Source organism: Panulirus ornatus, chromosome 2, assembly GCF_036320965.1.
Source record: "Panulirus ornatus isolate Po-2019 chromosome 2, ASM3632096v1, whole genome shotgun sequence".
Taxonomy (NCBI): Eukaryota; Metazoa; Arthropoda; class Malacostraca; order Decapoda; family Palinuridae; genus Panulirus; species Panulirus ornatus.
In genome coordinates this window covers 17,790,682-17,818,450 of record NC_092225.1, presented here as the reverse complement: position 1 = coordinate 17,818,450, position 27,769 = coordinate 17,790,682, and the positions used below count along the sequence as shown (strand labels likewise).

The 27,769-nt window shown below is 38.6% G+C and overlaps 1 protein-coding gene across 1 annotated transcript in view; it reads left to right on the top strand.

The window, feature by feature from the left end:
- Positions 1-27,769, top strand: part of LOC139753761 (voltage-dependent calcium channel subunit alpha-2/delta-1-like) — a 256,887-nt gene that overhangs the window by 191,507 nt on the left and 37,611 nt on the right. Inside the window, exons 14-20 of the mRNA XM_071670590.1 lie at positions 587-754; positions 1,399-1,589; positions 9,049-9,239; positions 13,436-13,577; positions 15,353-15,513; positions 22,180-22,322; positions 24,020-24,270. Of these exons, the coding sequence (XP_071526691.1) occupies positions 587-754; positions 1,399-1,589; positions 9,049-9,239; positions 13,436-13,577; positions 15,353-15,513; positions 22,180-22,322; positions 24,020-24,270 (1,247 nt within the window). The remainder of the gene's footprint in view (positions 1-586; positions 755-1,398; positions 1,590-9,048; positions 9,240-13,435; positions 13,578-15,352; positions 15,514-22,179; positions 22,323-24,019; positions 24,271-27,769) is intronic.

Below are 27,769 nucleotides of genomic sequence, written 5' to 3'. Positions count from 1 at the left end.
TAATATTGTAGTGTTTTCACTTTCAGTTATGACCTCTAAGGATGTCAGATGGTTGCATTTTCTTTCATTTGAGGGAGTTGTCTTTGACACATCAAAAATACTTTGTCATATCTTGAGAACAATTATACTTAATAACATTAGCTACTGTAATTGGACAGCAACCTTAGACTTTATGTTGATGGTTCATGCTTATGTGTTTTAAACTTCTTTTGTTGGGAATTGTTCTAGATCATTTTAATTTCTTGGCTTTTCAGACATGGCAGAGAAACTTAACAGTTTACAGAGATTCATTTTGCTCTAAGAGAATGCCACAGGTTTTTAGCTATGACTCACCAGTACACAGTAATTGTAGACCTTTTGTTATGCTTTTCTTGTTTACATTATTTCTTGTTTCTTTGTTTACATTATTTTTTGCATAGGTGTTATTTTAGATGTCTTTGTTTATGTATAGATTAAGGTTTACATTTTAGTTTTGTACTTTTATGAGAAGAGGCAGTCTTCATGATTAATGTTTTCATAGTGCTAGAATAACATTATGCAGTAGATACATGTTTTAATTAGTACCACTTTCATTTTTCATTTGCAGAACACATCAACACTGCTTGGAGTGGCAGGCATTGATGTTCCCATACAGACATTGAAGAACCTCTCCCCCTTTGAAGCTCTGGGACCAAATGGGTATTCTTTCATTATCAACCACAATGGTTTTTTGGTACTGCACCCCAAACTTCGCAAGCAGCTCTCCTACCTCTTGGTGAGATGAAGACTCAGTTATCTCAGATGTTTTATTAATAATCTTGTTAACCCATAACAAAGAAAAATGGTAATTGCAATTTGTGTATTAACCACATCAGGATGATAAGGTACACATTGGTGCAATATAAGCCACACAAAAAATGCACTCAAATAAAGCACTCTGGTTCAGTAGCAGCATATTCAGTGGGTAAGGAAAACATAGTTGACTATAATTGAGCAATTGTGTGAAGCTAGTTAGAGTAGTCTCCTAAAACATATTTCTTACTTTCTTGATGTCTCTGAGATCCAGCAACTTAATGACAATGTATCATGGATCCTGATGGGCCATAAGACAAACAAATGCAACCATGGATAGTTAAATGATATTGTATTATTGATATGGAGGTAAAGGGGTCACTGAGGAGGCAGAATGGATGAAGTGTGATGCATAGCTTGGTGATTAATTTTGTTAGTGACTTTCACCATTATCTTTGGAAAACAATACTTAAATAATAGTATTGCCGTATAATACTGATCAGAATTGACTGATTTAGTGCTTGACACATTTCTTTTATGATTTCTGTGCTGCCTGTGACTGCATTTTCTCATAAATGGTAAAAACTCAAATATCGCAGCTCATTTAGATTCATTTTTCTCCTCCAGGGTCCTCCCCACATAGACCTATTGGATGTTGAAGAAGACATACGTGAGACGAACTCAGTTCGCAACAATATGACTGAAGGCATGACTTATAATGCCACAGTCTTGGGGAAGATCAGTGTAGATGAAGCACATCGTGTGCTTTATGATGGTATACAGTTTTCATATGCACCTGTACCCAACACTACTTACAGGTGAGATTTCAAAATAGAAATATTTTTATGGGTATTTAAACAGGAAAAATGCATGTAAGTTTTGATAATAGCTTGTACCATTAGTGGTATGTTTAAAGTTTTTATAGACTTAGGCATTTTCAAAGTACACAGGGTCCCAGAGGTACAAATGGGTTAGGTCTTTGTATAAGTTGGGCAATATAAAGAAATGCATAAGATTAGAGGAAATACCTATACTTGACTGTAATAATTTATTAGATATTGTATTCCAGGGTGAATATAGTTAATAGAACATCATGTTGAATAAGACTTAATGAAAATAAGATGCATTTCAGCTGTTCTTAAGTATGAGTAATTGATTGTATGTCAAACTAGGAACTAACCATTGGAGCTCATATGTAAGTATTATTGTTTGTAGGTCGGACACGCTTAAGGTGTAGACCATCTGTACTGTACTTTGAAATAGCAGTTCAGCTGATCACCTTTGTTTAAGGTTCCTAGCAGTCAGGGATAAATCAGAGTATTTTTTCATGATATATGCCTTTAGGACTGGACTTCAACTTTAGTTGAAAGAAGTTTCAAGATATATTATATATTTTTATTTTGCTTTGTCGCTGTCTCCCGCGTTAGCGAGGTAGCGCAAGGAAACAGACAAAAGAAATGGCCCAACCCACCCACATACACATGTATATACATACATGTCCACACACGCAAATATACATACCTATACATCTCAATGTACACATATATATACACACACAGACATATACATATATACACATGTACATAATTCATACTGTCTGCCTTTATTTATTCCCATCGCCACCTCACCACACATAGAATAACAACCCCCTCCCCCCTCATGTGTGCGAGGTAGCGCTAGGAAAAGACAACAAAGGCCCCATTCGTTCACACTCAGTCTCTAGCTGTTTACCCCAGACGCTTCACATGCCCTGGTTCAATCCATTGACAGCACGTCGACCCCGGTATACCACATCGATCCAATTCACTTTATTCCTTGCACTCCTTTCACCCTCCTGCATGTTCAGGCCCCGATCACTCAAAATCTTTTTCACTCCATCTTTCCACCTCCAGTTTGGTCTCCCACTTCTCCTCGTTCCCTCCACCTCTGACACATATATCCTCTTAGTCAATCTTTCCTCACTCATTCTCTCCATGTGACCAAACCATTTCAAAACACCCTCTTCTGCTCTCTCAACCACGCTCTTTTCATTTCTGCACATCTCTCTTACCCTTACATTACTTACTCGATCAAACCACCTCACACCACATATTGTCCTCAGACATCTCATTTCCAGCACATCCACCCTCCTGCGCACAACTCTATCCATAGCCCACGCCTCGCAACCATACAACATTGTTGGAACCACTATTCCTTCAAACATACCCATTTTTGCTTTTCGAGATAATGTTCTCGACTTCCAAACATTCTTCAAGGCTCCCAGGATTTTCGCCTCCTCCCTATGATTCACTTCCGCCTCCATGGTTCCATTTGCTGCCAGATCCACTCCCAGATATCTAAAACACTTTACTTCCTCCAGTTTTTCTCCATTCAAACTTACCTCCCAATTGACTTGACCCTCAACACTACTGTACCTAATAACCTTGCTCTTATTCACATTTACTCTCAACTTTCTTCTCTCACACACTTTATCAAACTCAGTCACCAGCTTCTGCAGTTTCTCACATGAATCAGCCACCAGCGCTGTATCATCAGCGAACAACAACTGACTCACTTCCCAAGCTCTCTCATCCACAACAGACTGCATACTTGCCCCTCTTTCCAAAACTCTTGCATTCACCTCCCTAACAACCCCATCCATAAACAAATTAAACAACCATGGAGACATCACACACCCCTGCCGCAAACCTACATTCACTGAAAACCAATCACTTTCCTCTCTTCCTACACGTACACATGCCTTACATCCTCGATAAAAACTTTTCGCTGCTTCTAACAACTTGCCTCCCACACCATATATTCTTAATACCTTCCACAGAGCATCTCTATCAACTCTGTCATATGCCTTCTCCAGATCCATAAATGCTACATACAAATCCATTTGCTTTTCTAAGTATTTCTCACATACATTCTTCAAAGCAAACACCTGAACCACACATCCTCTACCACTTGTGAAACCGCACTGCTCTTCCCCAATCTGATGCTCTGTACATGCCTTCACCCTTTCAATCAATATCTTCCCATATAATTTACCAGGAATACTCAACAAACTTATACCTCTGTAATTTGAGCACTCACTCTTATCCCCTTTGCCTTTGTACAATGGCACTTTGCAAGCATTCCGCCAATCCTCAGGCACCTCACCATGAATCATACATACATTAAATAACCTATCCAACCAGTCAACAATACAGTCCAAAACATATAGCTGGGGTCTTGATAAACTTGTTGAAAAGAAAAAGATTTGCATTTACCCAGTTTCATTTCTTGGCTACAAATGGCATATATTTAGGGCACACTCAGAATTTAATCCTGACCCGGAGAGCCATATGTTGTTTTGATTATATTTACTAGAGTTACTGAACTTTGCATGCTCAAGGTCACACTGTAAGTGAAAAGTCATCTTTAGCAAGGCTGTCTTACTTGGAGTATAGACTCATCATAGAGCTTCTCATTCCAAAGGAGTTCAAATTTCCCTGCTAATGGAAGAAATGCAGCCTTGGATGTAGAAGCCTCTAGAAAGAGGTAACACCAGAGATCTTATAGTAATTGGTCCTGTGGTAATTATGAGATAGTTGTCTCTTTTTGTAGTTGGTGTCCACAGCTACAAGAGTAACTACAGCAAGAATGTTGTATAATGGATTATTTGTGCACTAAAATAAGCAATTGTTGAGCTTGTTGATTCACAGAGTCCCTCTTTACATACTTGCTTTATAGGCTTTTGCATGTAGGTTGCCCTAACACCTCACCTTATATATGTTTTTTGGGTCATGTCATGTAGTGTGGTGGATGAAAATAGCATCTTCAGAGGTGTGGAGCTTACTTGTGCTTTTCAGGTTCAGTGTGGTCTAAAAGGCTCTGAGGAGACGTCTGGATCTCATTTAATATGTAAGATATATTTTACATAGTAACTTTAGTATTACACCATACATCTCATGTTCTTTTAAGGAAAAACATATTTGAATCTGTATCCTGAATTTTTCATGCAAATTTGCATAAATGTTTTCCCCAAATTAATGTTGCATAAAATTCTAATACTGTTTGCATGTCAGCTCAGTTGGAAGAATGAAATATCAGATAATATTTCTTATTCTTAGTTGGTGGTATGGTTAGGTCAGGTGATGTAGCAGGCTTTGTACATTATTTCTTCAGATAAGAAAGATTTTGAATGGCTGAAAGTGAGCATCATCTGTATCCTATTACGTTGTATGGATAGCCCAGATTTGTAACTTGTTAGACTTTTTGAACTATATTCTCATCAGTGGAAGCAAGCAAGCACAACACCTTTTGCAAATGAAAAGGACATATACAGATTTGCTTATTTAGTTTCCCATCAATCGAACGTCAGTGGCCTGCATAATGATGGAAAGAATAATCATAGATGGCCTTGAAGCAAACAGCTTACCCTGAAAGCATCAGTATAGGTTTTTGGAAAGTGCCATTGACAAAATTTATGATGTTGATATTATTTTCTTGTATTGTGAGGAAGCTTTTGATACTGTCCCACACAAGGATTGCTTGCTCAATTATTCTTCTTCTTAGAAAAAAGGGCTCCAAGAGAAATCATCGATTTTCACCCCATCTCTCTAACAACATTCTCATTCAAGACCCTGAAAGGATAATGCATAATCATTTGTACTGGGAAAACTTCCAATTTTTCTGCCAGAAGAAGCATTCCGTGGAGCATCCCAAAGTAATATTTGATAGCCTAGTAGATGAACACCAAGAAAAACCAAATTCATATGCCAGAGCTGTATTCATTGCCTTTAGTTCTACTCACAACACCGTCAAGCCACATCTGTTAGTTAAAGAACTCTGTGATTCCTGTTCTAGCATCTTACACTTGGTTGTTCTACAAGTGCTGACACTCATAGAAATTTGTGCAAAACCTTTGATAACCCATCCAGTAATCGATGTCAACTCTTCATCATTTCAACATGTGTGGGAGGACTTCATCAGCCTGGTTGCATCTAACAGATTGATCATATGTGCTGGATTTCATCAGATAGAGGCCAGTCTGTTCAAATTGTTCAGATTAGTAAAAAAAACTTTGGCTGCTAGAATCATAAATATTGTTTTTCTACAGGGTTTTGTTTCAAGTCCAGTGTTATTTACTCTCTTTACAAATGGACTTGTGTGACATCAAACAAGTTCTATGTTTTAAATCTGGTAATGACTCTGCCATATTAAGGCTTATTTCTGACAATGATGAATCATCTTAGTGAAATGAAATCAAAATCTGTACCAACTGTTTTGATATAATAATCTGTTGAATGAAAAGAAAACAAAGGAACTCATATTTGGCTTTGGGAGATTTGATATGACTCATACGCCATTTATCATTTGTGACAATTCTTTAGTACTTGTTGAGAAGTTTGAATAAATGGATACCATTACAATTGACAAAAATTATCTTTGTATTCCTATGTTAGCTATGAAATATTTGAATTTCAACAAAATTATGTTTCCTAATATTAAGTAAAACATTTGATATTGTTGTATGGTTGCGAGGTGTGGGCTATGGATAGAGTTGTGCGCAGGAGGGTGGATGTGCTGGAAATGAGATGTTTGAGGACAATATGTGGTGTGAGGTGGTTTGATCGAGTAAGTAATGTAAGGGTGAGAGAGATGTGTGGAAATAAAAAGAGTGTGGTTGAGAGAGCAGAAGAGGGTGTTTTGAAATGGTTTGGTCACATGGAGAGAATGAGTGGGGAAAGATTGACCAAGAGGATTTTTGTGTCAGAGGTGGAGGGAACGAGGAGTGGCAGACCAAATTGGAGGTGGAAAGATGGAGTGAAAAAGATTTTGTGTGATTGGGGCCTGAACATGCAGGAGGGTGAAAGGCGTGCAAGGAATAGAGTGAATTGGAACGATGTGGTATACCGGAGTCGACGTGCTGTCAGTGGATTGAACCAGTGCATGTGAAGCGTCTGGGGTAAACCATGCAAAGTGTGTGGGGCCTGGATGTGGAAAGGGAGCTGTGGTTTCGGTGCATTATTGCATGACAGCTAGAGACTGAGTGTGAACGAATGGGGCCTTTGGTGTTTTTTCTAGCGCTATCTTGCACACATGAGGGGGGGAGGGGGTTGTTATTCCATGTGTGGCGAGGTGGCGATGGGAACAAATAAAGGCAGACAGTATGAATTATGTACATGTGTATATATGTATATGTCTGTGTGTGTGTATATATATATGTGTACATTGAGATGTATAGGTATGTATATTGTGCGTGTGTGGACATGTATGTATATACATGTGTATGTGGGCGGGTTGGGCCATTCTTTCATCTGTTTCCTTGCGCTACCTCGCTAACGCGGGAGACAGCGATATAGCAAAATAAATAAATAAATAAATATTTGATATTGGTAACACCTTACTTCACCTGCTTTGTACATCTGTCATTGAAGATATTGTCATGTTTAGTATTCTTATTTATTGGTTTGATTTGAATAACTAGAAGAAGGAATATGTGAGGAAGCTAAAGTAAAGAGTTAAAAGGGTTACAGGTACCAGTTTCACCACTGAATGTGTAAGCAGAGTAAAATGTATGACTGTAGATTAAGTAAAATCATCCATTGTCACACTAATATGTGACTATGAGGTCCTTCAAAAGATTGAAGGTGATGTCATGTGAAAGTACCTGAAACAGGAAGTCTTTTACAGCAAATCCATGTAGAATACTTAGTGTGTCATAACATGTCTATAAATATGTCATGATGTAATCCACACCAATTGCATTGAATGTTATATGGCATTGCACTATGTATATGATAATACATTTTAGTTATCAGTTGTAAACAAATTTAGTAAGGCTAATACAGTACCTGTTCTTTGTTTGTTTATCTATCATATCTCTAAACTACAGCCATCATTTAGTTCATGCTGCTAAAGTTGTGGAAAAATCATGTGTCATTTCATGTGTGGTGGGGTGGCGACGGAATGAATAAAGGCAGCAAGTGTGAATTGTGTACATGTGTATATGTCTGTGTATGTATATATATGTATACATTGAAATGTATGGGTATGTATATGTGCATGTTTGTACACGTATGTGGGTAGGTTGGGCCATTTTTTCATCTGTTTCCTTGTGTTGCCTCGCTAACGCGGGAGACAGCATCAAAGTATGATAATGATAATAATACAATAAAAAGAAAAGATTTACTTTTGCACTCTTCATTTGCTATGAAAGAATTTATGTTGCATGGAGTTGCTGTGTGAATGTGAATCTGGGGTTTGAAACAAACAAGAGGAAGAGGGTGGGTTTGTTGGAAGTTAAATGGCTGAGAATGATAGCTGATATAACCATGTTGATCATGTAAGAACAACAGTTTGAGAGGGAGGTTTAGTAGTTGGCAAAGTCTGAGAAAGCCAGCCAGGTTTTGCTGAAATGATTCACAATATAGACTGGTTGAGCATAGAAATATTGACCTAGAGAATCTATTTATCAGAAATGGAAGGAGCTCGGAGGAGAGGGAGACCCTCTGAAGGAAGTAGAAGGATAGAGTGAAGGAGGCTTTAGAGTATCAAGATCTGAACATTCAACAGACCTGGAAGCATATTTAGGATAGAATGAAATGGATCGATGGAATATATGGAGGTGGGATTGATATGTCAGTGGGCCAAACTAGAGAACATGAAGAGGTCAAAGTAGACCATGGACAAGTCTATATTGTTTAGTTATGAAAGGTAGACTCAGGTTTTGATACATTATGTATGTCAGAGAGTGGATAGGTGCAAATGATACTGTTGTTCATTAGATCCTTATGCTACCTTGCTAAGGCAGGAGAGGCATTTGCATTTGGGTGTAAAGAGATACTGTTAAGTCTATATCCAAATGTGCGGAATGTTTAAGTTGAACAAATACTGACATAGGTCTTTGATTTCTATCTTTCTTGCTCTTTGCTTCACGTTTCATGTGTTATGACATCTAAAATGATAAGTTAACCTTCATTTTACTATCTTGTAACCTGATAAACCCCACCTAACCCTTTCATAGATCTCATATCTTGTATAGTACCTATATATTCCTCCTTTTTCGAAATGTATGTATTATCCTCTTTCATATTTTACATTTTAGACAACAGTCACTTAAGCATTAACTTTCCTTATTAGAGATATTTTAGTGGAGTCTAGAACACCCAGACTCTCAACATGCACTCTTGCTCATTAAAACTAACCAAACAGGCTGGTCTAAATATTTTCACTGATTTACTCTATGTATATTATCTTCAGTATGTTATTGCAATATAATAAGTAGAATGTATCTGCTTTTTTCAGTCTTGGCCTTGTTAATCTACAAGGATCTGTGCATCTGGTGGTTCATGATCAAGATCCAACATTGATGACTCCTCTTAATGTATCCACAACAGTATTAGCACCTTGGCCTTACTGTAGAGGTCGGCAGCCTAGCAATGACTCTGATCATTTGAATAGGCTCATGAGGGATATCCAGAATAAAAAACAAATATGTAAGTGCATTATGATAATTTTATCCATATAAGAAACAAACTGAATGGTTGAAGATTGTCCATAGAGTGATTACTATGAGAGATGTGTTCAGAAAGAAATATTTCCCAGCATTTGTGTTCATGCTGATTGTTGATATGATTTTCACAGTGTTGTGGCTCTTCTTACTGATGTATCTCCTATTTTGAAACTCATCGTAGTCTTGAAACACACTTCACTGAAAGTGTAGGATCAGAATGAACATTCTGCCAATGATAACAGTGTCACAGCAGTATTGAAGACGTGTGCCCAATGTAGATCTTTGACCAAGAACTTGATATGATGATCTTTTTGTATGGTGCAGGGGGAGAGTTCTGCATTCATGGGACCTTACCTTCTCTCACAGTTTCATCTCTTAATTTATTGCAACCATTCATCACTCTTACCCAATTTATTGCAACCATTCATCCACCCCTCTTACCCTAAAATCAGCATATTTTCTCATTCTTTTTAAGCAGTTCTTTACCTCACTTCTTGTTATAGCCTGTCATTACATTTAATGAGAAAGTTAGCTATCATTATATTTTTTTTTATTGTACCTAATCGCTGTTTCTTGCGTTGGCGAGGTAGTGCCAGGAAACAGACAAAGAATGGCCCATCCGCTCATATACACATATATGTACATAAACACCCATACACACACATATACATACATGTATATATCAGCATATATGTACATATACATATGCAGACATATACATATATATGCATATTCATTTTATTCATTATACTTTGTCACTGTCTCCCACGTTAGAGAGGTAGCGCAAGGAAACAGACAAAAGAATGGCTCAACCCACCCACATACATGTGTATATACATACACGTCCACACACGCACTTATGCATACCTATACATTTCAACGTATACATATATATACATACACAGACATATACATTTTAATTTTTTTTTTTTCTTTTTTGCTTTGACGCAGTCTCCCGCGTTTGTGAGGTAGCGCAAGGAAACAGACGAAAGAAATGGCCCAACCCACCCCCATACACATGTATATACATACGTCCACACACGCAAATATACATACCTACACAGCTTTCCAGGGTTTACCCCAGACGCTTCACATGCCCCGATTCAATCCACTGACAGCACGTCAACCCCGGTATACCACATCGCTCCAATTCACTCTATTCCTTGCCCTCCTTTCACCCTCCTGCATGTTCAGGCCCCGATCACACAAAATCTTTTTCACTCCATCTTTCCACCTCCAATTTGGTCTCCCTCTTCTCCTCGTTCCCTCCACCTCCGACACATATATCCTCTTGGTCAATCTTTCCTCACTCATTCTCTCCATGTGCCCAAACCATTTCAAAACACCCTCTTCTGCTCTCTCAACCACGCTCTTTTTATTTCCACACATCTCTCTTACCCTTACATTACTTACTCGATCAAACCACCTCACACCACACATTGTCCTCAAACATCTCATTTCCAGCACATCCATCCTCCTGCGCACAACTCTATCCATAGCCCACGCCTCGCAACCATACAACATTGTTGGAACCACTATTCCTTCAAACATACCCATTTTTGCTTTCCGAGATAATGTTCTCGACTTCCACACATTCTTTAAGGCTCCCAGAATTTTCGCCCCCTCCCCCACCCTATGATCCACTTCCGCTTCCATGGTTCCATTCGCTGCCAGATCCACTCCCAGATATCTAAAACACTTCACTTCCTCCAGTTTTTCTCCATTCAAACTCACCTCCCAATTGACTTGACCCTCAACCCTACTGTACCTAATAACCTTGCTCTTATTCACATTTACTCTTAACTTTCTTCTTTCACACACTTTACCAAACTCAGTCACCAGCTTCTGCAGTTTCTCACATGAATCAGCCACCAGCGCTGTATCATCAGCGAACAACAACTGACTCACTTCCCAAGCTCTCTCATCCCCAACAGACTTCCTATTTGCCCCTCTTTCCAAAACTCTTGCATTCACCTCCCTAACAACCCCATCCATAAACAAATTAAACAACCATGGAGACATCACACACCCCTGCCGCAAACCTACATTCACTGAGAACCAATCACTTTCCTCTCTTCCTACACGTACACATGCCTTACATCCTCGATAAAAACTTTTCACTGCTTCTAACAACTTTCCTCCCACACCATATATTCTTAATACCTTCCACAGAGCATCTCTATCAACTCTATCATATGCCTTCTCCAGATCCATAAATGCTACATACAAATCCATTTGCTTTTCTAAGTATTTCTCACATACATTCTTCAAAGCAAACACCTGATTCACACATCCTCTACCACTTCTGAAACCACACTGCTCTTCCCCAATCTGATGCTCTGTACATGCCTTCACCCTCTCAATCAATACCCTCCCATATAATTTACCAGGAATACTCAACAAACTTATACCTCTGTAATTTGAGCACTCACTCTTATCCCCTTTGCCTTTGTACAATGGCACTATGCACGCATTCCGCCAATCCTCAGGCACCTCACCGTGAGTCATACATACATTAAATAACCTTACCAACCAGTCAACAATACATTCACCCCCTTTTTAATAAATTCCACTGCAATACCATCCAAACCTGCTGCCTTGCCGGCTTTCATCTTCCGCAAAGCTTTTACTACCTCTTCTCTGTTTACCAAATCATTTTTCCTAACCCTCTCACTTTGCACACCACCTCGACCAAAACACCCTATATCTGCCACTCTATCATCAAACACATTCAACAAACCTTCAAAATACTCACTCCATCTCCTTCTCACATCACCACTACTTGTTATCACCTCCCCATTTGCGCCCTTCACTGAAGTTCCCATTTGCTCCCTTGTCTTACGCACTTTATTTACATAATTCATGCTTGCTGCCTTTATTCATTCCCGTCACCACCCCACCACACATGAAATGACAACTCCCTCCCCCCCGCATGCGTGCGAGGTAGCGCTAGGAAAAGACAAGAAAGGCCACATTTGTTCACACTCAGTTTCTAGCTGTCATGTGTAATGCACCAAAATCACTGCTCCCTTTCCACATCCAGGCCCCATAAAACTTTCCATGTACATATTTATACATGCATTCATCCACTTCTGTCGCTACCCTGCCACACAGGAAATAGCATCGCTACCCCCAGCTTCAGCGAGGTAGCTCCAGGCAAACAGACAAAAAGGCCACATTCATTCACACTCAGTCTCTAGCTGTCTTATGTAATGCACTGAAACCACAGCTCCCTATCCACATCCAGGCCCCACAGACCTTTCCATGGTTTACCCCAGATGCTTCACATGACCTGGTTAACTGTTAACACTATTCAACTGATTTAGAAACCTAAAGGCCCTGCTTAAGTCACACCTCTCTCTCTCTTTTGCATTGACCTCGGTATGATTAGGGACCTTTCTGGGCCAAAAAATTAGACAACTTTTTTGACTAGCAATGTAACTAAATATCTCGTCCAGATTGTGGTGTAGGAGAGAAAGTTAGTAATAGATCAGAATTCATTAACTCTCAGAAATAATCTCAGATCAAAGAAATGAAATAGTAGTTCTCAAAGAAAAGAAATGACCTTGATATTAAGCATAATGTAAATTTAGCTATAGACACCACAGAGAGACCCCACAAAGAGTGACAGCTGAGTTTGATATAAAAAATGTAGAGGGTGACGGGTGAAAAGTGTGCCAAACAAATATACCGAATTACAGCTTTGGGTGCATTTTGAAAGAAGTCAAACAATTAAGGAGAGAAATGCAGTCTTTCCAGGTAAGGGGAGGAATGCATTCCGCATTCTTAAGAGATGAATGCACTTCATATCCAGAAAAAAAGAAAAACCACTTCATGTCCTGGCACTTAGACAGAATTACAACTTACTGTGATGATGAGTGCATTTTGAAATAAGTCAGATAATGGTTATCAGAAAGCTCATGACACACTGGTAGCACATTAGAAGAAGTACAGAGCATTAGTTGTCCATTTAAAGCACACACACACACACAAGGGTGATAGTAGGCTAAAGGAGATAGTGAGTAGCAGGATTCAGCCAAATATCATCTGGATAGTGAATAGATTTTTCATGATTTTTGATTTGGATGAAGCATCATATGCATTATATGTTAGATAGAGAATTTTATGAAGCACAGTATCCTTTGAAGTATATTTTAATGTAATGGATCTCAATTTCAGGTCGTGATGACCTTGTACAAGGGTTATTATGGTCACAGACTTGGACACAAAGACTTCTTGATGACTGGCATGATCGTTCGTCAGATATCATTGGCAGGGTTATCTTTACAAGATTTGGATTGGCAAGATTTTATCCAGAAAGGTATTTTAAGATAATCTGTAACTTCATTGTTCTTACAAAACTGTAAAGTTTAGCAAAGCCATGTAGGATGAGTGGAACACATTTGAGGGGTAAATGTTTATTGTTGTGTGTGTGGAAGGGCTCTTATGATATGTTGAGTCAGTGTTTGTAGTGTTGGAGAGATCTTTGGTGTCCAGCAAATGTATGTACATGCCGGTGTAGGGAAGCTTCTGATGGATGTATGCATTGTGGGGTGAAAAACTTTAAGACTGGTTTAGGGGTGGGAGCCAGGGTTAGTGATTGATGAATCTTTAAATTGTGTGTGCATTTTGTTTATTTTGTGTTTGTTAGAGAGGGAAATTTGTTGAAGTGAGTGGCCGAAGTGCACTTTTTTTTTCCTAATAGGGCTGGTGGCTGGTTATGGGATGATTTGGATGGGAGTGGTCTAATGCTGTTGCAAACAGTTAGATGCCAAGCATAGTTGCTGCTTTTTCTCACAAAGCCCAGTAAACAAGTTTTCCAACAATCATTTATCCTCCAATAATATTGTAGTATAATCTAGGGCTGAGCAGGAATGAGTGGATTAAGGGTACATGCTACATCTGGATTTGAACATGATAATTTTTTTTTCCTGTTATAAGAGATGATGGAGAGAACTGATTTGTGCAAGGAAATCTTGTCCAGGAGGGCAAAAGTTTGGTTTACCCACAGAATTCTATAAAGACTTTACTATATTTTTCCAAAACACCATGGGAATCTCTTATCTTTCTATATTTCTGGCTTGCTTTGTAAGAAGAAAAAGGATAAGAATTGTAGGTATAAGTCTCTTATAGTTTGAGGAGAAAAGTATCAGTAATTGGTCATTTGGGGTTTGGGGAGACTACAGATTTATTGTTCTTAGGGTTCCCTTTTGACTCAGTGTTAAGTTAATGAGACAAGATATGCTGTTACATCTTTAACAGGTCCAGAAAATTTTGTAGATACGAAAACTTGTGATAATCAGAAAGGATTGTATTCTGTGTGCCCATAACATCCCCCAGTTTTTTTAATTCTTGTTCACCCCAGTCTTTTTTACCCTTTATTCACAGTTTTTACATTTAAAGAATGAGAGATAAATGTGATTTTAACAAAGTAGTACATGTAAACAAGGTTCAGAACTGCCAATATTATCCATGGACAAGTTACTGAAATGCCAGTAGTACAAATAAAAGTGGAAGTGTTGCCATCATCATATTTAGACATTATTTTTTCTTCCTTATAATTCAATGGAATGATTTTGCCTTTAATAAGTAATAATTACTGCAGTTTCAATGCATACTTTATATCTGTCGTATATACTTATAGTTTGAATGTATCACAAAACTCAGATTTGTGGTAATGTGGATACATTACTCATACTAAGATTTACCTCCCTCTCTCATCTCTATTAGGTGACTGAACACCTATGTCATGTGTAGGCATTCAGCACCCATATGCCCCTCTCCCTCTCATAACTCCCTACATAGAACAGCCTTGAAATTTTAACAGAAAATCTCAAAATGTTTATATACACCTGGGGATGTTGCCCAGGTAAATTTGGATGTACCTCTGAAGACTTTAAAGGTTTAAGTTTGGTAAGAAAGCTGTGATCATTTATTTTTTGATTCAATCATAGATTATTGTTATTTTATAGTGCCAACTTCTTGCATTCACATGTTGACTAGTGCAAAATCTTCCATGATTATATAATGTACTTTTACTATTTCATCAATTAATGCACTTTAGCTGAACATGAAATAATCTTCATCTCTACTTAGCCAGAAGCCTGGAGTCAGCAGTTGGGGTGATCCTTGGAATAACCCTGCATTACGTAGAGGGGAACTTAACAGAAAAGTATCTGTGATCCCTCATTCCTTTGGTGCCTTTTTATCTGCTCCAGTCTTAGTGGAAAAGAATGGAGCTGAAGTAATGGCAGGAGGTTAGTATGGATTTCCTTGTTTTCCAGAATGTTTACATTAATTCAGAATCTTTAATTTCTACTGACTAATGTATGTTCAGTCACAGTGTTGCCTTCATGTTTTCATGTCTCTTTATATTCATCCCCTGTTTTCTTTATTTCTCAGTTTTTATAATAATTCAGTGTATTTTTTCCATATATGTCATAGGATATGTAAGTACTTGGTGAAAAATAACTGAATTAGATCTTCATGTCAGAAATTTTAAACCAGATTACTGCATTTTGAAATGTCTAAATGCATACTAAAACAATATTCTGTAAACTGTAAGTAGATGAGACTGTCCACAGGAGGAAACACATTCAGATAACTAAAAAGCTCAGATTTCAGGAAATATCATATGAAAATGCATGATACAATCTATAAGATATTAAGGGAAACAGAGACAATTTTCAAATCAGTAACTTAATGTGCTTAAGAGGAACATAAAGTACTAATAAACTTGTTCATTCTTGTTTATCAAAAATCTGTTGATGTGTTTCGGGGATTACCTGAAATTGATTGGAAATTACCAACTGGGTAAAACCCATCATGCTAAGTAGAGACTCAGTTGGGTCTCAGGTAGCTACTGTCCCCTTAAATATCTTGCAGTTCATGTTGGTGATGAATTGAAAAGGAATGTTTGGACAAGAAAGACAGTTTCAGGAAGTAAAACCACTCATCATACTTGTATTGATAGCATGCCTTGTTTATGCCATATGAATTTGTGTAAGTGTTGTTTCAGCTCAAATAGAAGACAAAAATTGAGTGTCTGGAAGAATTAGGAGAAAAGTCTTTGAAATATTTTGGAAATTATCTAATAGGAAGAAGCAGAGAATCTCAGTGAAGTACCTTGATGAAGGACCTTAACCCCAGCCAATTTGCAGCATTGTAAGAAAATTTGCTGAGCACCCTTCTGCCTGAAAGGAGTCCACTTCACCTTGCTGTCATCTAGAGCATATCCTTGAGCTGTCCCTGGTGGGCCATGGGTCAAACCCAAACGTTATGCACATTCATCACATTTTTCCAGTATTAGAAGTGCTACCCCTATTTAACAACCGAGCATGGGCCATTCAATTACAATAACCCGCAGTGGCAAACTCCCATCATCAGAAGGCTCTTGTCTTTCAGATGTAGGAATTGCCTTCATTACAGATCACATCCTTCCGTAAGGGACTATTTAGAGCTTTGACATGTAAGAGCCTTTCATATGCAAATCCAAGATCACTCACCCACCTCTTCACCCTACCAGCACCAGTGTGCAGTATGCATAGAATAAACAACCCCACCTTGTACCAAATAACCCTAATACCCCACTGAACCTCACTCAGACTTTCCTCTTTCAAATGTGGCAGTTGCATTGATTAGTATCACTTTCATTGCAGATCTCATCTTTCCTTAAGAGACTACCCAGAGCTTTGACATGCAAGAGCCATTCAGACACAATTCCTAAATCATCCATCCACATCTTCACACTACCAGAACCAATGTACTGTATGGTATAAATACACAACTTCACCTTGTACCAAATAACCCTAATACTCCATAGCACTTCACTCACTAACTATACATTTTATGATTTAACACCAGTAGCATTAAAAACAAACACGCTGGGGTACTCAGCCTACTCTAAGACCACAGCATCCACATATCCCTTATCCAAGAAACAAGGTTTACATCCAGAGCCACCTCCTTCCCTTCTATAATTACACAACCCTGAGATGAGACAGACAATAACATTTAGAACACTTAAACACCATAAATTCCTATTCTCCAATACCACTTTACACAAAATTTATCACAAAGAATGACAACACTCTTGAAATGTTATTCATAGCAATAAAACTGCACAACTCTCATTACATCATAATCAACACATATATGCCCCATCTCACCACATGCCATCCCAAGTACAGAACTTGGCCAACACCCATACACCTATATATCTAGAGATTTCAGAGCCCACCATCCTTCTTGATTCAACAGTCACCCAAGATCCCTGTGAACTATACATAAACCAACTGCATTCTTTCAGTATCATAAATTTACGCAACCAATTAGGCATGCTTCCAACCCACTACCTCCAACAGCCAACCTCACGAGACGTGACCTTTTGTACTCCAACATTACAAACACTGACACCCTGGGGCACACTGTGCAAGCTTCCTTTTGACTGGATGGCTTCATCCAGTTGCCTCTGCCCGTCCCACATAGTATTGATGGCATAGATATCAATAAAGCATGTAAGACTGTCCTCTGGCATATCCTCTCTTAAAAGATATATGACTTCCCCCTCTGCAAAGATAGTAAAAAATGGTTTGCCAACTTTATAGCTTGCAGCCAAGCCAGAGTCATTCACAAAGGCTTCACTTTCATAATCCCCAAGCATTACGATTGGGTCTCATAAGAAGCTGCTCATTCTCCAAATCCTTCAGTCTCCTTAAACGTAACCTCCCATCACATCCTGAAGGCCATATTGTGGAAATCCCTAAAATTTAATGATTGTATCCAATAGAATCTACCCCAGATAGACTGAATACAACCTACACCTTTCGTTGATCCTGAGTGGTCAGCCAATCCAGTCAAGAGGACTTCAGTACCACTGAATATTACATGCAACACATGTCATCATCTTCATACACCACAAACATCAACACATAAGGCCAAAAACAATATAGATGCCCTCATAATGCACACCAACATCAGTTTTGGATAGGGAAGGAATCCTTAGTATCCTTAACAAACAGTTTTTCTACACCATAAACAACACCTCATGTACCTGGTCATTCTCCCAGTCAAAGGCATGCATAACAAAACTGCAAACCACACAAAACTGGACATTCAGAACAAACACTGGCTGCCTAACTACAAAAATTCAGTACATGCATGATGAATCAGAAATATTCCTAGTGCAGTCTCATTTATGCTGTTTGCAGTCCCACTATAATCATCCCACCCTGACCTCCCCATAAAAACCACCAACCCATGAACAAATATAAAGCTTATCTCTGCTTCCCATTTCAACAACATCTATCTGTCTGTCAATATCTCTGATGCCTGTTTCCCCCCTGGAACTGTCTCAAGGGGCTGGCCATGGCATTAGAGTCCTCAGAATGAGTGAACTTCAGTGCTGCATCTTAGATTTTAGTGCCTCTCCCTTAACAGGCTGCTGGCAGAGAGCAACTCTAGCACAGTATTTGCAGAGGTTCCAACCTAATGTTCCTACTGACTCCTTCTACCTAATGCTCCTGCCTCATGTTCCTACCTATTACATCTGCCTAATGTTTGTAACTAATGCTCCTGATTAAACGTTTGTTTTTATTATTATGATTATTATTTTGCTTTGACGCTGTCTCCTGCATTTGTGAGGTAGCGCAAGGAAACAGACGAAAGAAATGGCCCAACCCACCCCCATACACATGTATATACATACAAGTCCACACACGCAAATATACATACCTATACATCTCAATGTACACATATATATACACACACAGACATATACATATATACACATGTACGTAATTCATACTGTCTGCCTTTATTTATTCCCATCGCCACCTCGCCACATATGGAATAACATCCCCCTTCCCCCTCATGTGTGCGAGGTAGCGCTAGGAAAAGACAACAAGGGCCCCATTCGTTCACACTCAGTCTCCAGCTGTCATGTAATAATGCCCGAAACCACAGCTCCCTTTCCACATCCAGGCCCCACAGAACTATCCATGGTTTACCCCAGACGCTTCACATTCCCTGATTCAATCCATTGACAGCACGTCGACCCCGGTATACCACATCGATCCAATTCACTCTATTCCTTGCCCGCCTTTCACCCTCCTGCATGTTCAGGCCCCAATCACTCAAAATCTTTTTCACTCCATCTTTCCACCTCCAATTTGGTCTCCCACTTCTCCTCGTTCCCTCCACCTCCGATACATATATCCTCTTGGTCAATCTTTCCTCACTCATTCTCTCCTTGTGCCCAAACCATTTTAAAACACCCTCTTCTGCACTCTCAACCATGCTCTTTTTATTTCCACACATCTCTCTTACCCCTACATTACTTACTCGATCAAACCACCTCACACTACATATTGTCCTCAAACATCTCATTTCCAGCACATCCACCCTCCTGCGCACAACTCTATCCATAGCCCATGCCTTGCAACCATACAACATTGTTGAAACCACTATTCCTTCAAACATACCCATTTTTGCTTTCCAAGATAATGTTCTTGACTTCCACACATTCTTCAAGGCTCCCAGGATTTTTGCCCCCTCCCCCACCCTATGATTCACTTCCGCTTCCATGGTTCCATCCGCTGCCAGATCCACTCCCAGATATCTAAAACACTTTACTTCTTCCAGTTTTTCTCCATTCAAACTTACCTCCCAGTTGACTTGACCCTGAACCCTACTGTACCTAATAACCTTGCTCTTATTCACATTTACTATTAACTTTCTTCTTTCACACACTTTACCAAACTCAGTCACCAGCTTCTGCAGTTTCTCACATGAATCAGCCACCAGCACTGTATCATAATTGAACAACAACTGACTCACTTCCCAAGCTCTCTCATCCCCAACAGACTGCATACTTGCCCCTCTTTCCAAAACTCTTGCATTCACCTCCCAAACAACCCCATCCATAAACAAATTAAATAACCATGGAGACATCAAACACCCCTGCCACAAACCTACATTCACTGAGAACCAATCACTTTCCTCTCTTCCTACATGTACACATGCTTTACATCCTCGATAAAAACTTTTCACTGCTTCTAACAACTTGCCTCCCACACCATATATTCTTAATACCTTCCACAGAGCATCTCTATCAACTTTATCATATGCCTTCTCCAGATCCATAAATGCTACATACAAATCCATTTGCTTTTCTAAGTATTTCTCACATACATTCTTCAAAGCAGACACCTGATCCACACATCCTCTACCACTTGTGAAACCACACTGCTCTTCCACAATCTGATGCTCTGTACATGCCCTCACCCTCTCAATCAATACCCTCCCATATAATTTACCAGGAATACTCAGCAAACTTATACCTCTGTAGTTTGAGCACTCACTCTTATCCCCTTTGCCTTTGTACAATGGCACTATGCAAGCATTCTGCCAATGTTTGTACTTACTACTTTTATCAATTGCCCTTTTCCAATTTGCCAAAAGGCTGGGCTAGTGCATAGTGCTCACCACAAGAAAATCTAAAGTTGTGAAGAATGAGCTGTGTGAGTTAAGTGTTGTCAAGTGGTATGTGCAACAAGGAGAGATTGTGTGTTTGTGAATGGAATGCCAGTAGTCCACATGAGGGTAAGGCAGAAAGAAAAGACGGTCACCTGAGTCTGAGGAGTGCAACTTGACAATCGCTGAAGTGCTGGCTTACTGTGCAGCCATCACTAACCTTCCTGATACCTAGGCTAGTAGTACTGGTAACATACCTCCCCAGTCATTGGCTACATACCAACTTTTACCTACTATATATATGTGCAATATAGACTCACAGAACCCCTCCTAACATTAAAAAAGACATCGCAAAATAAATACTCGTGTTAAACAACTGCATTTCCCACAATTTGTAAACTCCACTCTGCTAGACATACACCAAATCTCTTATAACAGGTATGGATGAGGTGACCTTTCTCATTTTTGTTCTGGACACCATCTATCTCCCAAACATTACAAACTCCAGTTCCTGACAAGACCCTTCATATCTAAGGTGTAACTTATATAGTGAAGATACTAAACACGTTCCATGATTTTTCTTCATATACCTCACACAGATACACGCAGCTTCACACATTTTAACCTGTGGTCGCACCTAATGGATGTGGTTGGGTTTCTGAATGCTGCAGAAACTCCAAAGAAGGAGATCCTGGGAATTGAATGAGTACGTGTCCCAGTGCTCATCTTTGGATATGAAGCTTAGGTCAGGATGGTTTGAAAATAAAAGCAGTAGAGTTGGATAACTTGCATATTAGAATTTGGATTTAGGAGAATTAATAGAATGAAGAAAGTTGTGTGGTTAGAATACTTTAGGAAGGTGTTTGGATGAAAATCTTTGGGGATGGTAAAGTTATGCAGAATCAATGGCAGATGATAAGTTGGTTAAGGAGATATCTAGCAGTACAGTAGAAAGTAGATGGAGGAGAGGTAGACCATAAAGGAGATGGATAGATGTTGAAAGAGAAATGATTGTGGTTTTGAGTATGTCAGATGGAACCATGGGAAAAATGACTGAGAATCAGATGCAGTAAAAACATAAAGGTGAATGGAGATGGTATGAATGTGGACGATGTTGTAGTTGATGAGTCAACTTAAAGAAAAAGATTAAAAAGTAAGACGCTATTTTATATCATTTAAAATCTCTGTTACTCTTTAATACTGTGGTCAAAGGTTAAAGATGTGAGAGTGATTTTTGTTAACTAAATGCCTGATCTACCCCAATGAATTAGGAATGGAGAAATGGTAGTTCAGTCAATAGTTAGATTTTATCTTTTGTTTGGGTTGTTCCACATGTTTTCCTGCAAGTATTAATTTCTTGAAGTTCAGAAGGTTGTTAAAGGTATTCTTTCTTACAGGTCATACTTTATTTTGGTGTATCTTTTTAAAGCTCATATACTATGTCTTTTCAGTTGTGGGAGTAAATCTTACATCAAGCTCTTTACGCAATGGATTTTTGGGAAAGCTACTGAAGTCAGGATGGAGGGATGAAAATGAATATCTGATACTGCTTGTAGATGATGGTGGACTAATTGTAACATCAAACAGAGAAGATGTAAGTGTAAAGAGGACTATCATTTAATATTAGGTGAAAAAAAATGTTTTTGGGAAAGCTTTGAAAATATTGTTGTCTTTTGTTATAGTAAAAACAACTGTTGAAAGATTTTGTGCATTTGAAATACACATTATTAACTACTAAGTGCTGTACTGTGGTAGAGAATTAAAGAAATGAACCTAGCCTCCTAGATAGTTTGAGATTATATAATCAGTAATTAGAAAGATTAAACTGGAAACTAAGTTGATTTGAGAGGGAAGATTATGGAAGAGGGAGGGACACAAAATTGGAGCAGATTGTAGATTCATATTGAAACAAGTTTTTTTTTTATATAATTAAGACATCCCAAACATAAATTTATTCTGCATATCTCCGTTAATCTTTCTCAGTCCTTACTGTACCTACAAAGCTGCTTCCTGGGCATTAACAAGAGAGGAAAAAGCAGAATCTTTATTGTTACTTTTGTATGCATTCATGCTATGAAAGATGATTTTGATTATGGAGAGCTGTCAACAATTGGCAGTTCTTTGTCATCCACAGACACACTACCATGAAAGATGAATAGGAGTGACTGTTTCATCCAATAATATTTCTCTTTTTGAGCCTGAGAGTAATGAAAAAATGAACATGCTTCAGGCTTCATTTGGTTGTAAAACTGTTCAGATAATTTCACCATCAGTAGTCATTTGCATCCTTTACCTTTACCAACTGAAGTTAGACATCCTCACTACATGTAAGGTTAGATCTTTTAGAATTGATTGTGATTAGATGATAGTAGTGTGTTTTCTTGCTTTCATTATTGAGACAATCTTTAGAGAGTTTTTCCAGATGCAGGTGTGATACCAAGGTGCTATGTTTCTTACAAATAGTGAGGTAGTGTAATTGATTGATATCTTCCTGCTTTTGATGAGTTAAACTTTAAGATGGGCACAGCTTTTACCCATCCCGTTTATATCAAGTGCATATCATATGTAAATAAACACAAGCTCTTGAGATATTGTGTAACAGTCACTAAGTGTGCCACCTAAGTATGACAGAGCCTCGCTTAATCAAAACTGATTATCATGGAGTTCACATCATGATAGTACCTAACCAATAAAGCTATGGAAGAAGTTGCTCATTTGAGTATTATGAATGGCAAGTAAGCCTATTCTGGGTTGAAAATCTTGTTCAGGTAGAGCAACCAGTTGTACAGCAGAGATACTTTTGATGGATGTCAGTACAGATTGGCTTGGCAAGATTGCAAGGTTTCAACATTGAAAAGAGACATTAATTGGTTCTAGTGTTCTTGTGGGATATTTAGCGTAGGTATGAACTAGGACAGTTATATCAGGTGCTTTTGTAAGACATGGAGAAAGAGGTATTGGCAAAAGTAGACAAGACTGGATGATTGATGTCCATCTCCATAGGGGACTGGTTACCTTTGTGAAATTCTCACCTTGAACATTTTGCTATTTCAAGATATTTTAGGGAGAGTGTATTCTTCTTGGAACTGAAGGAACTGGAATAGCTGATCTTGTCAGTAAAGATTTTCTGTTTTCTCTGGACTGAGAGTAGCTAAATCCTAATCCTTACTGTTCTAGGATGAAGTCAACACATTACACAGCTGCCTGACTATTTGAAAATGAATTTTTGCATGTAACACTATTATGAAGATAGGTTTAAAGGTTTAATTAATGATCTTATCTCACCAACAGCTCTATGGAATACCCCTTCAAGGTGCATTTATTGGGGATCTCAACATACCACTTTTGAAACACTTGAAGGATTCAAGATTTTATGATATGGAGATCGAGCTGGACAAACAAGCTATATGTAAGGAACTTAAGCATAATGGGACGAGTGCTGGTCCGAGGAGTTACCATATTCCCAGTCCTTTTACTCTTGCAGCCAGTTTACTAGCAGAAGTGTTCACTTGGGCTGAATATCTGAGATATATTCTTTACAGGTTAGTCAAAATGCCATGAATTTTGAATCTTTTGATGCAGAATATATTGGTAGAATAAGGTAGTGATGATGCTGTGTACATCTTATTAATTCAGAGCTCAAAATCTTGTTTGTAGCAGACATTGATAGAAATATTCTAACATTGATTTCTTATGGAGGTTCACATTTCAGATTATTTTCCAGGCATTGAATATTGGGTTCATTTGCTACTGAAAGCATTACCATGAGAGAAGCAAATGTGTATTGAATTGTCCCATTCATGATTATTGTGGCCACAATAATTGTCTTGCCCTGCCTGGGGATCTGCCATCACTTCTCAGAATAACGGAATATGTCAGAGAATGTTGAATGATGCTGACACATACCTTTATACTGAATACTTATTACTTATATGTCCACTTGATTGAGATAACTTTTATTCTTTTAACACATTATTGTTTTCATGCCTTCAAAAACTGGAAGGTAAGGAAAATATGTGAAATACTTAACTTCGTTTTTGTGATAGAGGCTCCATCCATGGATGAAAGTTCACATCAAGGCTGAGCCTGAAGTGAAATATAAAGAGGTTAATGAAAGGAAAAAGAATAGACAAGAAAGAATATTTACAAATTTTGGAGGAAGTGAAACGCCTCTCTTTTAAAAAGTGCCAGGTTACTAATACTGTGAAAAATATGAGAGAGTAGGGAATTCCAAAGCTTTGAGATGTAGGGAAGGACACAATTATCAAGATGGTCCACCCTTGAGTTGCCAGTGGCCACATAGTAATCATGTTACACAATAGCTTGCCAAGTTTGCATGGTCTAGTTAATGGTGGGGGCACACAAGCAGCCAGCTCTCGAAAGCAGAACCCATATTGATACCTACAGAAGATGGGAAATGACCAACATTGCATTGTAGGGCAAGTGGGTCAAGTTTTGATGTCAACCTGGGAGAGTTGGAACTCAAACCACTTTCAACACAACTGTATAAAGTAAGGATGGAACAACTGTTTGAAAAAAAGAAATTTGTGCACTTAGGACTCCCAGTTTCTAAGTGACAGAATTAGTTTCTGAGTGACAGAATTAGCTACTTCCATAGTACAAGGATAATCACATACTGGCAAAAGAAAACAATACATCAGAGTGTTTTTTTTATCAATGATATGTAACTCCTCATAAACAGTGTAGTAAATAAAACTAGCATAACAGATCATAAAATCATCTACAAAAAACTTTGTGCACCTCCCCATACATGTTCAAAGGTGATGTTACTCTTATGATTAAGTACTTTGTCATCTGCAGATGTCTGAGCATGAAATTGGTAAGGTTGCTGAAGTACTCAGGGTCAATGTTTTGTGTCCACTGGGTCTTGATATCCCGAATGAAGAAAGGCCCTGATGAGTGGTTACAGGAAGCAGATGCCTGATTAAGCATTCTGAGTGCCCATTGCATCTAAAGATCTCATGTGTACCCACCTTTTCTCAGTTCCAGGCAAGACTTTGGGATTTTTCCATCATAGAAAGGTAAGAGCCAACCACCTTGAAGCACAACAGATGCAAAATGAAGTGACAGCCAGGAAGAGTAATGAAAGAACATTATTACCTCAAGATAGCCTGAGCACACTGATGCTAACACATTTAGAAACACTAGTCTCAGCATCCAAATATATGATTATTTCACCCTGAGAGCATTATATACTTGTACCCACAACGAACCTTAGCCATGAATTGCCTTTGAAAATATATTGAGGGCAGACAATTTTTTTTGTGGACACTGTACAAGAAAGACAGTATAGCATAAGGATATTGTAACTCTTAAGTTACTTAAATTTTCACTATGATAAAACAAATTGAAGCAAAAAATAAGTTGCCGAAAGAAGTAATGAAATTATCACCAAAGAGATAGATGTAAGAGCTAATATAGTGGCATGAAATGAGATGTTATAAAAATAACTGAAGCCTCAGTACCTGTTAAAAGAAAGTATGGGTGAACAAAAAGATAACCTCAATAAAGAAAATGATGTGGATAAACTGAAGAAGCACTTGGCAAGTAAGAGTGTTGGGAATGGGTATTGAATATCTTTCTCAGTTGTCATATCACTTTCTAAATGATTAAGCAGAAGAAGGATCAAAGTGAGGATTTTTAGCTCAAGGACTTAATTCCTGATCTCTCACTGAAAAGGATAAAGCAAGCATGTATGAACAAATATCCATTATTATTATTATTATTATTATTATTATTATTTTTTTTTTTTTTTTCTTTCTTTTAAACTATTCGCCATTTCCCGCATTAGCGAGGTAGCATTAGGAACAGAGGACTGGGCTTTTTTTGGAATATCCTCACCTGGCCCCCCTCTGTTCCTTCTTTTGGAAAATTAAAAAAAAAAAAAGAGAGGGGAGGATTTCCAGCCCCCCGCTCCCTCCCCTTTTAGTTGCCTTCTACGACATGCAGGGAATACGTGGGAAGTATTCTTAATCCCCTATCCCCTATTATTGTTATTATTCTTCAAGGCTCCCAGGATTTTTGCCCCTTCCCCCACCCTGTGATTCACTTCCGTTTCCATGGTTCCATCCGCTGCCAGATCCACTCCCAGATATCTAAAACACTTTACTTCCTCCAGTTTTTCACCATTCAAACTTACCTCCTAGTTGACTTGACCCTCATCCCTACTGTACCTAATAACCTTGCTCTTATTCACATTTACTCTTAACTTTCTTCTTTCACACACTTTACCAAACTCAGTCACCAGCTTCTGCAGTTTCTCACATGAATCAGCCACCAGCGCTGTATCATCAGCGAACAACAACTGACTCACTTCCCAAGCTCTCTCATCCACAACAAACTTCATACTTGCCCCTCTTTCCAAAACTCTTGCACTTACCTCCCTAACAACCCCATCCATAAACAAATTAAACAACCATGGAGACATCACACACCCCTGCCGCAAACCTACATTCACTGAGAACCAATCACTTTCCTCTCTTCCTACAAGTACATATGCATTACATCCTCGATAAAAACTTTTCACTGCTTCTAACAACTTGCCTCCCACACCATATATTCTTAATACCTTCCACAGAGCATCTCTATCAACTCTATCATATGCCTTCTCCAGATCCATAAATGCTACATACAAATCCATTTGCTTTTCTAAGTATTTCTCACATACATTCTTCAAAGCAAACACCTGATCCACACATCCTTTACCACTTCTGAAACCACACTGCTCTTCCCCAGTCTGATGCTCTGTACATGCCTTCACCCTCTCAATCAATACCCTCCCATATAATTTACCAGGAATACTCAACAAACTTATACCTCTGTAATTTGAGCACTCCCTCTTATCCCCTTTGCCTTTGTACAATGGCACTATGCACGCATTCCGCCAATCCTCAGGCACCTCACCATGATTCATACATACATTAAATAACCTTACCAACCAGTCAACAATACAGTCACCCCCTTTTTTAATGAATTCCACTGCAATACCATCCAAACCGGCTGCCTTGCCGGCTTTCATCT